General features: G+C 52.9%; 1 protein-coding gene across 3 annotated transcripts in view; it reads right to left on the bottom strand.

Annotated features, from left to right (window-relative positions):
• RPTOR (regulatory associated protein of MTOR complex 1) overlaps nt 1-14,014 on the bottom strand; it is a 340,143-nt gene that overhangs the window by 135,328 nt on the left and 190,801 nt on the right. For all 3 annotated transcript variants that reach the window (XM_027624605.2, XM_027624606.2, XM_027624607.2), the window contains one exon: nt 7,628-7,687. In XM_027624605.2, the coding sequence (XP_027480406.1) occupies nt 7,628-7,687 (60 nt within the window). The remainder of the gene's footprint in view (nt 1-7,627; nt 7,688-14,014) is intronic.

Genomic DNA, 14,014 nt, shown 5'->3' with positions numbered 1-14,014 from the left:
CCATGTGTTGAGAAGAAACGAGACAATAAAACCTGATGCAAAATGAAGGGCTCAGAATCCTTGAGAAGGGAGCAACACCAATAATGTCAAGTTCCAGCTCAGCTGACCGCATGTTTGTGTCCGGCCAGGAGACCACGACATGTGCCACATCCACGCGACTCATACCCTGCAGGTAGTGCACACTCTGCCTTCTGTGCTTCCTTGTGGGGGGCTTCCTTCCTCCTCCCCCCAGCACTCTATAGGGCTTACGATTTTGTTCAGCATGAACTGCTAAAGAATAAAGGAAACAGGGCCAAGGAACTGAGCAAAAGAGCCAATTCCTGTTTGGTCTTATAACTGTAATTAAAAATAAGCTACCTCACCAATTAACCTGGACCCATGACCAGGTCACCCAATGAGCTGCACCGGATGCCCACGTAACAGCCTCACAGCACGGCAGGTGGCGGCCACACGCATCCCACATGGGAGAGACGGGGACAGGGACGCGCTCTGCCAGCTTTAATGCAGACGTGACCCCAGGGCCTGGGAGCCCCATGGCTCTTGGAGAGGACAGCTGGTCACAAGAAGGGGGGACACATGGAGTGCCGCCCAGCTGGCCACCCGGCTCTCCCAGGTCTCACCCGGCAACCACCCCACAAGCTTCAGCAACGTTGTGTAATTGGTTTATGGAAATCTCCCAAACTATTAAAAATGTATGTACTTTTAAGTATTCTGTGGCTTCTCCAAGTATAAGCTACTTATGAATTAAAAGAACCCAAAACACTTATGGCCCCACCTGAGGCAGAGACTGGGGGGGACAATGCCTGTGTGCCCACCTTGCCAGTTCACGTGGTGGTGAAGGGGACTGCTGGGGTGGACAAGGGCCACAAGACGCTGCTTGGAAGCCCCCCCTGCCCCCAAGACAGTCGGGGGGGTGGGATGTGGCTCCTAAAGCAGGAAAGCCAACCTGCTGAAGCTGAGGCAGGGGACGGGCATCGACAACCCACACCTGCCCAGAGTCTGAACAGTGACTCAACCCAACTGACTGATCCACACGAGCCACGGCGCTCAACTAACCGCTCACAACTCCACTTTAGGAACGTTTGGAAAAACATGACAAAAAAACCCCAAAACTCAAAAGGCTTTTGGCCAATCAGCTGTGGCCCCAGAGTGTGGTATGTGCATGCTTGGCGTACTGGAAGAAGGAACGTGGGCGCAGGCCTTGCTTTCAGAGACTACTCTCCAGGCTTCTGTGTCGGGGAGGTGATGTGATGCCAGTCACCCACGGCACACCGGTGACAAGTCTGCCCTGGAACGTGGTGCGAAGACCCTCATCCTGAGGCACAGTGGCCCTGGCCCTTTGCACAAGGCACAGCTGGCCCCAGGCCACAGCGAGGCTGGTGGGGACTGCACGTGGGAGCCCAGCTGGGCTGCGACTTCTGGAACAACCAGACCGGCCAGAGGCCTGCAGTGCCCCTCGCACACGTGGCCTATGTCTGCACAGCCAGGCCTGCCCGGCGCAGCAGGAGAGGAGGCTCCAGGTTGTGCCACGCTCAGCAATGCTCACTGTCCCCCTCCACAGCCTGGATTCCATCTCCTGTACTCGTTCACATCCTGATGAAGGACTTCACCTTGTACTTGAATTAAAACACAAAACAAAAGCCCGGTCTGAGTCTGGACTGTGGTTTTTAGCTGTAGGACCACAGATAATGTCACTTCCCGTCCTAAAGGCTCGGGGGGTTGGGGGCAGGCAAATCTGGCGAGGACGCACTGTAGCCACGAAAGCACCACTGGGGTCTCGATGAGACACTCAGCATCTCTCAGGCGAGTTCCAGGCCGAGCGCCCACGATGGGTGGGACCCGTGCAGAGGAAGGGCGACCGAACAGCTAACGGACACTGGACGCGTCTGACAATGGCGAGGGCGTGAGCACACGGCTGACGCAGGAGGAGAGGGCAGTCAGGCCTTGGTCGCCGCGCTGTGCACCTCACGTCATCTGTTAGGTTCTGAGCCATAGCACAGGACAACCACGGGCATGACGTATCTTTGCGGGCATGTGGTGCAAACATTCGAGTCAGCAGTGCGGGCGGGGCCCCAAGCCACAGGGTGAGGGGAGATGGGTATGGCCCCCGAGAGAGGGAGCCGGACAGCCACCGACACCAAGAGCTGCTCAGGGTGAGGAGAATCCAATGAGATGCTCTTCCCAGGAACGTTCTCTGAATACAGAAGCCATGGCGGCCTGGACGGCTTGGTTAAACACAGATGTGCCGCGCTCCTGCCTCGCCTGCTAACTACTGCACACCCAAACCTGCTTATTGAAAGAGCTTCTTACGGATTGCAAGCACTACTGGGGAAAAATCTAAACATTAAAAAGATAGGTTAACAGCATTTTCTTATAAATGGAGAAACCTCGGGGCGCCTGGGTGGCTCAGTTGGTGAAGCATCTGCCTTCGGCTTGGGCCTTGATCCCGGGGTCCTGGGATGGAGCCCCGCGTCTGATTCTCTGCTCCACGGGGAGTCTGCTTCTCCCTCTGCCTGCCGCCCCCCCTGCCCCGTGCCTGTGCTCTCGCTCTCTCTCAAATAAATAAGTAAAATATTTTAAAAAAACAAACTAACCTGTATTTCCTCAGAAACAGATCTGACGGTCATTACCTCTAGGTCTCTGGGAGCTTCACGTCCGGACTTTGTCCTGGTGTTCTGTAATTCTAAAGTTTGGAATCTGTCCTGGCACAACCACAGGAACACAACCCAACACTCACAGTCAGTGTCGCCTCTGCCGAGTGACAAGGGAGAGCCGCCAGACCAGGTGTGCTGGTGGGTGTGTCTCGGCTCAACTAAGCGGACTTGCCCCGAGAGACCAGTGACTCAGACCCAAATCAACACATCGCAAACAATTACTGCGGTAAAGACCCGAGGTTCCCAAACGACCTGCTCGTACCTCCTCCAGCCCCACCACAAGCCCCAAACGATGCTCCATCCCCAAGGCCCTGAGGGACAAGTGGATCTCATTCTGGGACGCCACAGCCCATCCCAAGTAACCTGGACACTGAGCTTCCAAAAATGCAGACCTCCCTGAAATGAGGACCACCTCTTCTCAACCGCAGAGGTGAACCGTGGATACAGAATTCTCCCAAAGTCGCGTGGCGGCATCCAGCTGATTGTGAACAGGATAGGTGTGTGAGGGCATCTTCCTCCCCCAGCCCATCCTGCCACCCCGAGGAAGGCGGCAAGGAGACACGTGTTCTGGGTGCGGGCTGGCTCCCGCAGAGAGCTGCCAGCACACATAAGCCCCTGGCCAGGCTGGGGCAGACAGGAGGCGTGAGAGCTGTCCTGCGAGTGGAGCTCCTGAGCACTGGGCCGGGCTGCAGGCCGCGGCCGACCGCTCCAGGTCCGTATTCTTTCCAGCCCCTGTCTGCACTCAGGAAGCACTGCGAGACGTGCTGCTGTCCACGTTAACTATGTTTTTCTTTTTAAATTAAAAAGAAGAAAAATCACACACCCCAGCTCCCCGCATCTGACCAACCGTGTGGCATCCCTGGGTGCAGGAGGTAGGCGGAGACGGGGACAGGGTGTGCTGGCCCACGGAAGTGAATGTGAGCATGCACGCCCTCAGCGCTGGGCGGACGTAAACCGCAGTGTTTCTGGGAAAGGCACCAGCCTGGGCAAAGTCCGACATCAGGAGTCAGGAAAACAACACTTGATGAAAACTCCTAACAACGTAAAGTATAAGGGTGCTTCCTTCTATTTTGCAATCCTCATTATCCAGTCTTCATAGTGAGCATGAAGCTGCTTCCCACGAAACAACAGGCACCTTTCACAGGAGAGCCAGGTGCTTTCCCAATCCTGGCTTCAGGGTCCTTCCCACACCTCCCCCCCCCGCCCCCACCTTCTCCAGCCGGGTCGTTCCTGCTGCGCCTTCCCGGAGTCAATCTGTCCCGTACTCCTTCACACAGTTTCTCACTTCCCCACGTTACGTTTTAATTTTGTTTTCTGCGTTGTCATATAGTAAAGTGGCTCTTTTGGTTGTGCGGTTCCCTGATTTTACAGCATGTGCAGATCTGCGCGACCACAAGCAGGATGGTGAACATCCCTTCACCCCACATTCCCTCACACTGCCATCTCCGACCCCATAGTTGTGTCTTCTCCAGAAGGGCACGCGAATGCAATCAGACCGGATGTCGGCCCTGGAGCTGCCGGCCGTCACTCCACACGGTGCTTCCGGGGCCACCCATGTGGTCATGTATCAGATGTCCCCCCATTTCCTGCTGGCTGTACCCCGCTAGACGATGCACATTCTGCTTATTCATTCACCCCAAGGGCATTCTGGTCTTTCCAGTTTTCAGTGGTGATGAATAAAGCCACACAAACACTCTCACACGGGTGCTTGTGTGGACAGTTTCGTTCCTGTGGGATGAATGCCCGGGAGTGGGACCGCGGTCCCATGGGGCCATCTTCCTAGGGCGTGGCTGTCCCGCTCGCCTCCGCAGCAGGGGCTGTGGGAGTGCTGCTCGCCCGGCACCCTCGCCAGCCTTGTTTGTTTCATTAACCTACCTTGCGGGGATGTTGCGGTTTCTTGTGGCTTTAATTTGCATTTCCCTCATGGTTAATGATTTTGAGCATCTTTTCCTAGGCTTATTGGCCATTCTTAAATTCTCTTTGGTAAAGTATCTCTTCAGGTCTTTTTCCATTTTTGAATTTTTTTTTTAATTTTTGCTTTGAGATATCTTTATATACTGTGGATACGAGTCCTCTGTTGGCTAGGTGGTTTGCAAATATTTTCCCCAAATCTGCGGCTTGTCTCCTCACTGTCTGAGCAGTGTCTTTCAGAGACTAAACATTTTAAATTTTGATGAAGTCCAATTTCACAATTGTTTTCTTTTGCGGGTCGTGCTTCAGGTGTCAAGCTGCTGCACACATTTTACATCTGAGAGAGTGACAGGACGGGAGCCGGCTGTCCTGACACGGTCCGGGTGAGGGGAGGCCTTCCTGCAGGAGGAGCAGAGACCTCGGAGGCCTGGCTGCCCCACCGGCCCTGCCGCGGTGCGAGATGCCACCAGGAAGCACAGCGGACTGAATGCCAGGCTTCTCTCCAGTACAATCAGGAGGCTTAACTAAATAACTGAAAAAATACGTATTTTTCATTTATGTGATTTTTAATAGCTCCTTTCATTTGGAAGAACTCAGAACATGTGGTGCTGTTGCTCCTGTGTGGCTCAGCAAACACGAGCAGAGTTTGGTTGGAAGGGACGGAGACGGGACAAGGCAGCACCCAGACACGGGGGCAGCGGCGGGGTTCACGCCCTGCCTGGTGGGGGAGGGCACACAAGTCTGCCTCACTCACAGGCCTGTGGGAAGTAGAACAAGACCTCTCTGGACAGGACACCAGGCACAACCTCCCCGTGATGGAATGTACCGCTGCCACCCCCTCACCGGGTAAGGTCGGAGAACTGGTCCGTATACGGCCACGTGAGCACAGGTAATAGAAGGAAACGGGGTCCGAGAGCGCGTGCGCAGCTCCCGGGTGGCTCTGCAATCTCTGCGATCCCGACAGGAGACTCAAGCAAGCCGACTGGTTGACCAGACCTAAAGTTTTTCTCCACGTGACGTTTCTCCAGGCTTATGCTGTTTGCTTAGCATTTATAAACGGTTTTTTGGGTCACTGTGCCTGGAGGTGAAACCGGCTTAGAGTCTGGAGGAGCGCCAGGAGGGCGAGCAGAGGCGCCCCGAGCCAGCAGGCCGCCAGGAGAGCAGAGCAGAGCGTGACCGGGACGCGGGCGTACGCAGAGCACTCCAACCCCCGTGTCGCCCAGCCCGTGTGTGTCACAGCCCCCCACCCGCCCTGCTTCCTGACCACGAGTGTGCACTGCAGGCAGGGACCACACAGCGGAGGCAGGGAGGGGGCACGCGCCGAGCGGGCACGAGCGCCGTCACTATAGCTGGTCATCACCGGCTTGTGATCTGAGAACCCTGCAGCTCGCGTCAGCAGCCCCTGCTTCTGGCCACCGTGCCTGTCCCTGACCCACAGAACACATCTGACTCCCTGCCTGCTGCCTGGCCCTGGTGCTCCTGCTCTCCGGCGATTCCAGGTTGCCTGCACCTCACCTGTCAGCACACCTCAACCCCACAGCCCTGCCTTTGCCTTTCCAGCGCAGGCCGGCGCCACCCAGTGTTGCGCTGATCCCTGCCACCATACCCCATCTTGCTTGTGAACAAAAGCACCCTGAAGTAGACCAGACCAGTTACATGATTTCCTTAGACTTCTACTCACAACTTGCACAGAGCAATTATACTCAGTGAATTGTTTGCAGGTGCCCTATAGTTTCTTGATTATTTTACAGGCATTCCATGTCTCTGTATTCTCGCAGGAAAATTTAAAAGATGGAAAGAAACCCAAGTCAGTTAACACAGCTCCGCACCCGTGCCTTCCTGCTCCTCCCGCTCCTCCTGCTCCCGGGCCGCCCCGCTCCTCCCGCGCCCGGGCCACCCCGCTCCTCCCGCTCCTCCCGCCCCGCTCCTCCCGCTCCTCCCACGCCCGGGCCGCCCCGCTCCTCCCGCGCCCGTGCCATCCGGGAACTCGTGAGTGAACAACGGACCCAGCGTTTCATGCCTGTTTCACCTGTGCTCACACGCAGAGTCATGTGCGGTCTAAAAATACTTGTGGCAGTCGCCTCGTGTACTGGTCTCTGTCTGCTTCTCCCACTAACAGCACACCAGGCAGACCGGAGCTTCCACAGGGCCGCAATCCCCGGCAGGACCCGTCCCCTCAGGCCCGTAATGGTGGACACTTAGGCATAACTTTCTTGTCTATTTCCCTGACACACAGGCAAGTTGTTTTCCAGGAGAGAAACCCAGAAGTATATTTGCTTTTCCTCCCTGATTTAATTAAACCCAGGCCTTAGCTGTTCTCACCCACGATTTTGTGTATCAAGATTTAGAAAACCATTATCTTGTATGTTAATTCTAGAAGGAATGGTGTCCAGGGCAGAGGATTTAAGAACAACTACCTAGATGAACCAGGATGAGTCACGGTGAGTCTCGTGAACACACACACACCCACGCACATGCATGTGCAAGCACACCCACGACGCAGGTTAAGTCTAGAGCCACAGAGTAGTTCGGACCTAAGGAGGTCCACCACAGGAGGCAGCCGGGCCGCCCATTGACCTGGAAGGATGAGGAGAGGCCACACAACCACAGTGCACCATGAAGGACACTGCTGGACTGGACTGGGGCATTTGCCCTGATGCAGAACACAGAACAGGGGCAGGGGGCTTGCAGAATATTAATGGGGAATTGGGGGAAATCGGGTAGGTGCTAGGCCATCACCCAGCTACTGCAGTCGGGTAGCAGAGACAACCTCTGTGTGCAGCCATACGTTTTTGCTTTGACTTAGTGTTGGGAGTATTTGTCAATGTTCAAAAGTATTCAGCTTTTATTCTGTTCTTTTAATATGGCCTTCCATGGAGACATGTCCTACGCTGATCACCAGCACAACAAGTAGCAACACGGCCTTCGCCAGAGAACAAAAGCGTACACCCACACACAAGGGAAACATCCCCTCGCTGACTGGAAGTGCCCCTGAGAATGAACAGCACTCAAAGAACCCCCCTCAGACCCCGAAAGCTGCACAGCTTAAAAATCTTACTTACTTTTCTATTAAATCCAGTGTGACCCCAGGCACCAGACTAACACATTTCTGCATGCAAAACCTGCAGAGAAAGGAGAGAAAGTGAGTCACACTGAGGGGGCATTTAACGGGAAATACAACAGTCCCCCAGGGATGTGAGGGCCTACAGGTGGGGGCGGGGGTTTCTTAATCCTGGCGGCTTCGAGATTTATGAAGAAAACCCGACTGTCAGCCTGTCAGTGGAGGGAGAGAAACCCGACACAGGGTCCCTGGGGAGAGGCCCAGGTAAGACAGGAAAGGGAGCATCTGCCCAAAGAATGGACACACTGGCTTCTCTTCCCTTTATTTCTTCTTAAGAAAGCAAGCTGGGGTGAGGGTTGGCAGGATGAGCGAGCATGAATGACTTTCAGGCACACAAAGGAAAATGTGGGAGGAAACACAGAACAGCGAATTCCGTTCTATCACTTGGTTATCATGCACCTGACTGTGTCACACTGAGACTGGACTGCAGCAGGCCACCCGGCCGGACAGCAAGTGCACTAACGGGGGGCAGGAAGCCACCCCTCTGCCTCCCGCCCGGGCTGCTGGTACACAGCAGGGAAGAAGCAACCGCAGCACTGAGTAAGAAGGCAACTCAGAGCTTTTAGCGGGAGAAATGTGAAACGTGTGATTACGCTCCAACCACCCAGCAAGCACATGGCAGGCACGCACAGCTACAGGAAGCACCTCCGGGCATCACTAGCGGGACACGGGAAGTGGAAGAAGGCCAGTGGGCCCACGGGGAGGGACGTGTACAAGCACCGGGCCACGTTCGGGGAGACAAGGCGTGACACGTGCGAGGTGGCCGGGTAGGAAGGGTGACAGAGAGACAGGAGGGATGACAGCTGTGAGGACAGGCGGCTCCCAAGGGTGGCCTCCGGCGGGGGGGGATGTGGAGGTGGCTGCCAGGACCCCTGGGCACCAAGCCGGCCGGGCGCACCCCCTCTGGAAGCCAGGCCTCACCCGCCATCTGCCCGCCAGCAGAAACGAAGTTATTTTCCTGGTTGTGGCTTCGGCAGTGTGGGCTCTCTTGTTCACAGAAGAAACAGAGTGACGGCCACACCTGCCGACGGAGGGAGCGGCCCCTCTCAGCGGGCACAAATGGTTCGTGGCTTCTGTGCTCCCTCCAGCCAGTCAATTGCATGCCAAGCAAATCCTGTTTCCGCTGATTTCAGATGGTTCTGCGCTCCCCCCACCGCCCCCCCCACACCGTCGCCCCCGCGGCACCAGGGCACACGCAGCACCCCTGCCCCCCCACACCGTCGCCCCCGCGGCACCAGGGCACATGCAGCACCCCTGCCCCCCCCGCCCCCCGTGCACTGTCACCCCCGCAGCACCAGGGCACACGCAGCTCCTCTGGCGGGTTCAGGTAAATCAGAATCTCTTGGTGGATAAAGATGATCTTCAGGAAAGGCATTTTCCAGTCTAATTCTGGGTCCTACGCAAACGGTGCCACTTTGTCATTTGTCTTTTTATCTATAACGTACTTAACCACTGGCACTTCTGTATTCCAGTGATGACAGGATAATTTGTATCAGACTAGTCCTTTTATCAATAATAATAATCAGCTCTGGACAAAATAGAAAAAACAGCCATGTAAAAGCACCAAGAAACAAACAGATGCAGGCAGAAACAGAAGGGATGTGGTCCTTACCAGAGCAACTCTGGGCCAGTCCGCCCCTACCCAGCGGGTCCCGTGGGCATGCCCAATCCACACAGCACGCGGGGCAATACTCAACCGGAAAGCGGCCACCTCCCCGGCTGAGCATCTCCTGAGTCCCCCGGCTGACCGCTGCCCAGCACACGCGTGGGCTGAGACCCCCGGGGGCCCCGTGGAGACAGTAACCGGGGGGCTGCACTGAGATGGTCACCATGTGCTCCCAGGATGCACACCGGCAGGGAGAGCCAGCCCACCACATCAAGGGGGCTCGATCACCCCTGGCCCTCCACTGACCAGGCTCCAGGGCTCAGAGCCACACCCCAGCACTAAGAGCAAAGCCAGAGGACACCAGTGTGCTACCACCAAGCCGCCCGCAAGCCCAGAGCCAGATGCTCCGTGGACTTTCTTGTTGAAGCTCCCACAGCGGAGTGTCCTCTCTAAAACCAAGAAGAAAAACAGGTAATAAAAGCAGATCCAGAGTTGGCCAGATTTTGGAATCAGCAAAGACTTTTATTTTTGGTCTCGGCCCGCAGGATGCCAGCAGCACCCTGACCCCAGCTGTGATGACCAAAGATGTCCCCCAGTGCTGCTGAATGTCCCCTCAGGGGCAGAATCACCACAGTCGAGAGATAAATCCCTATGCCAAACACCAGGTATCTCTCACATTTTCCAGAACAGTCTCTCTGCTTCCACTCCTACCTGCCCTGCCTACCCCTCTACCCAGCAGCCAGGGCAAGCCTTTTAAGAGGTACTGTTACAAAAAATGTTGAAATAAGTCATTCCATCTGCCTAAAACCCTCCAGAGGCCTCCTGTCTCTCAAAACAAAATGCCGAGTCCTCACCTAGGCCTACCACGGAAGGCCCTGCAGGCCCTGACCACTGCTCTGACTTCACTTCCTCCTGGTTACCCTTGCTCGCCCTGCTCCATTCATCCTGACAGCTGCTGTTCCTCCAACACACCAAGCAGAGACGCCCTCAGGGCCTTTGCACTTGCTGTTCCCATGGCCTGCAGTATCCTTGCCCCAGAAAACTAAGATTTACTCCTTTATTTTATCTAGATTTCGACGTCCTCTACCAGCCTAAGGAAAACAACACCTCCATTGTCTCTCCCCTCACTCTGCTTTTTAACACGAGCATTTCTCACTCCCCAATGTTTTATCATATAGCTGTTTGTATCTCATCTTTACCACGGAAGGTAAGTTCAGGGGGTAAAAGGACTTCTCTCATCTTGTTCATGACTACAACCCCAGTGCCTAGGATGGTGCTCGATGCACGGTTCCGTTACCTGATAAATACTTAAGTGACTGAATACAGTATGAGACTGATGTGGCAGTTTTTATGGGTTTCTAATATTTCACCTATATTCTTGTTTTCCTGTCACTCTTGAAAGTAGCTTCAAGATTTTATGAAGAACAAGTTAATGTTTAAAAAAAACCAGCTCTGTAACCTCATAAAGTATCATGTAACTGCTCGATGTTGTGTCTGAGAATGGAAAGACATTAAATATTTTCAGCTGTATTTTAAATTTTGTTTACTGTTTTCCTTGCTGTACGAAACTTAAAATCTGTGTTTAATAAAACCTATCACTGCCTTTATGGCTTTTTAATTGTCCTAGCTGGTCATTTTCCCAGTACTTTTGTGTTTTCCTTTTCACATCTGAGTCTTTGTTATGTCTGGAATTTATTTTATTATGTTAAGAGGGAGGGATTTAAAAACTTCAAATGGTGATACTGTGCCCCAAATTCTAGATACTGAGCAATTCATTCTTTTTCCGAATTATATATTCTGATACCTACAGATTCTGTTTCTGGAACGAGATCTCTATTCTGTTCCATTGGCGTGAAAGTCCACACTCTTATTTCAACTGTACCTTCAAAATGCACTGGTAACTGGTAGGACAAGTCTTCTTTCACAAATCTGCTTTTTAAAAATTTTAATGGCCATTCTCAAACATTTGTTCTTCCAGTTGACCTTTAAAATCAACTTGTCAATATTGTGTTGAATTTATGGTTTAATTTAGGGAGAATTTATAACCTTAATTTCCTGGGTCTCACCATGGAATCATGTGGCCAAGTCCTCCTTTTATTCAACTTCCTTTCATTTCAATCCGTAAAGTTTTATGGGATTTTAATATCTATGCATGCAGTGTGTTCTGAGCCAGCTCATGTTCCTGTCATTGTCTGTTACTGTCGCTGTTATAAATCTGATTCCTTTCCTTCCTAGTATCTACTTGCTGGCTATTTTTAATATATAGAAAAAGGAACACGTTTTAAACAATTATTGTGAAAAATACCATATGTGAAAAGCATAAAACGTAGATGTGACTTTAAGCAGTAATAAGGTCAGTACAACCAGCACCCAGATGAAGAAACGGTGCACCCCCAGTCCCCACAGCCCCGTGCGCCCCAGGCGCCTGCCGTGCTCTCAGGATGCAGTGCTCACCTGCAGTGCTCTCTGCACGTGCGCTTGGTCAACAGCGGCCACTGCTGGTAGTTTTCCCATGTGTTCTAACTTTTGTTTTTTGCAAAGCTGAGGTTCAGACCACACACAAATAATGCAACTTTGCCTTCTCCGTAGAAGATGTACACTTTCATGTTGATTTCTCATCTAAATATGATACTGACTCGCGTTTCCAGAACAATGTGTTGGAGGAACCAGAGTCCGTCCATGCCCTTCTCTGGGTTCTAATCACACCGACGGAGACACAGAGTGATGCAAGCAGCTGGTGTGGAAGAGATTCACACAAAGCAAGTAGCCTTCTATTTTTGTTACAAGTTTTTATTAAAATTCATTTTCAATTTTATCAAGTAACGTTTTTCACCCATTAATATGATGAATCATGTTAATAGGCAGCCTAATGGAAAGTCGTCAAAGCCGTCCTGGAATGGATTTCATGGCGGAAGTTCACTCCTCCCCTCCTGCACCGCAGGGTCCTGGTCACTAACAGTTTATTCTGCACTCAACGGTAGCAGCTGTGTGTGCGTGTGTGAGCCTGTGTGCATGCCCGTGTAAGTCTGTGTACGCATATGTGTACGTGTCTGTTTCGCTGTGTGCACGAGCCTGTGTGTGAGCCAGTGTGCACGCACGTACATGTGTATGCCCGTGTACACACGTGTGTAAGTCTGTGTACACACACGTATGTGTCTGTATCGCTGTGTGCACAAGCCTGTGTGAGACTGTGTGCATGCATGTACATATGTATGCCTGTGTGTACACGTGTCGCTGTGTGACTCTGTGCACGTGTGTGCATGTGTGCGCACATACCATGTGTCACGGTTGGTGCCCCCGCCATGGTAACCTCTGGAACAGGACACAGAAGCGTGCCCAAGGTGAAGTGTGCTGTGTGCTCACACGCTGCTGTTACCATCTGCTCCCTTCTGTATTTCAAGAACAATTACCTGTATGTTGAATCTTCATTCTTCTATTTGTCACGCTTCTCATTTTTTATTGCTTTCCATTTCCTGTAACACCTACTCACTGATACCTGATTTTAAGGTCACTTAAATTTTAGAATTAAATTTTATTTCTTAAACCTTTTCCTTCCCTTTTTTAGTTCTCTTTTCAACTTGATGTATTATTTTGTCATCTTAATATTTATCTTTTTGTTCCACGGAGATGATTTTTATATAATTTCATGGAAGGCACAAGGCACATGCTGCCTCCTCTGCCCAGAGACAGGACAGCTCCTGATTATTCATAGGTCTCTCCTGGCCACAGCCGAGGCCATGCGGAAGAGGGGACACAGAGTGGGGGCACTTATCAGGAAGACCAAACACTGGACAGAGGGTGGGCACTTTTGGCTCCACGCAGGACCTCCACCCTCCGGGAGGCGGGGAGGGGGCTGGAGACTGAGCACCAGAAAAACTGTCCAAGCAGGAGATGGGAGAGCTTCCAGGTTCGGGACACCAATTCTTCCTGGGGGGTGGCGCACCTCGGCCCTCCCCAACAAGCAGGTGCCCTGCTCCTCTAAAAGACATGCCTCCTGGAAGTCTTGCTCTCAGTGCTCCGTGCCGCCCCCGCACGCAGCCTGCCCCTGGTCACAGCTGGGTGACAAAGGAAGGACCTGTGGAGCTCAGGCCCACAGCGGACTGCTGTTCAAATCCGACATGCGTTCTGGGTTCTGACCAGAGGTCGTGCTTGGCGGGGGAGATGGGCCGGGCACTGTGTTCACGGGCAGCACGTGGCACCTCTCAGAGCCCTCGACCTAGATGCCAGGGAGCTTTCATGTCCCGGACTGTTTGCTCCAAGGCCTCTCCCACAAGAAGCACCCTGCCAGAGACGTGGAGCTTTGAATATTCCCTTTTTAAAAAGAACTTGGGGGGACAGCTCAAAGGAGCAATAAACACACTTAAAACAAGCACATTCTTCGGCATTTCATTTAATCCAGCAGGTTTCAAAAAACAGAATCCCACATGAAACCAGGGTGTCCACCACCTAGTATTTGTAACTAAATTAAAAGTCTGCCACTTGGTATCATTAGGTCCTAATTTACTAACTTTAAATAGCTGCCCTTCTAAAGATACAGAGCGGCTTCCTCTCCTGAGGGGTGTCCAGGCTGGGAACGAGGACAAGACGCTATTTCGGGGCTGCCCTGCTTCTGAAGCAAGGCTGCAGAAAACAAAGAGGATTATTCCATCAGTCAGGGGAGCATGACACCCCTTCATCTGAGCTTTCTGCCCTGCCAGTGAGCTGACCCCGACGGTCTCCTGG

This window comes from Zalophus californianus, chromosome 16 (genome assembly GCF_009762305.2).
Source record: "Zalophus californianus isolate mZalCal1 chromosome 16, mZalCal1.pri.v2, whole genome shotgun sequence".
NCBI lineage: Eukaryota > Metazoa > Chordata > Mammalia > Carnivora > Otariidae > Zalophus > Zalophus californianus.
Note: the sequence above shows the minus strand (reverse complement) of the source record. Positions and strands in the feature narration are given on the sequence as shown.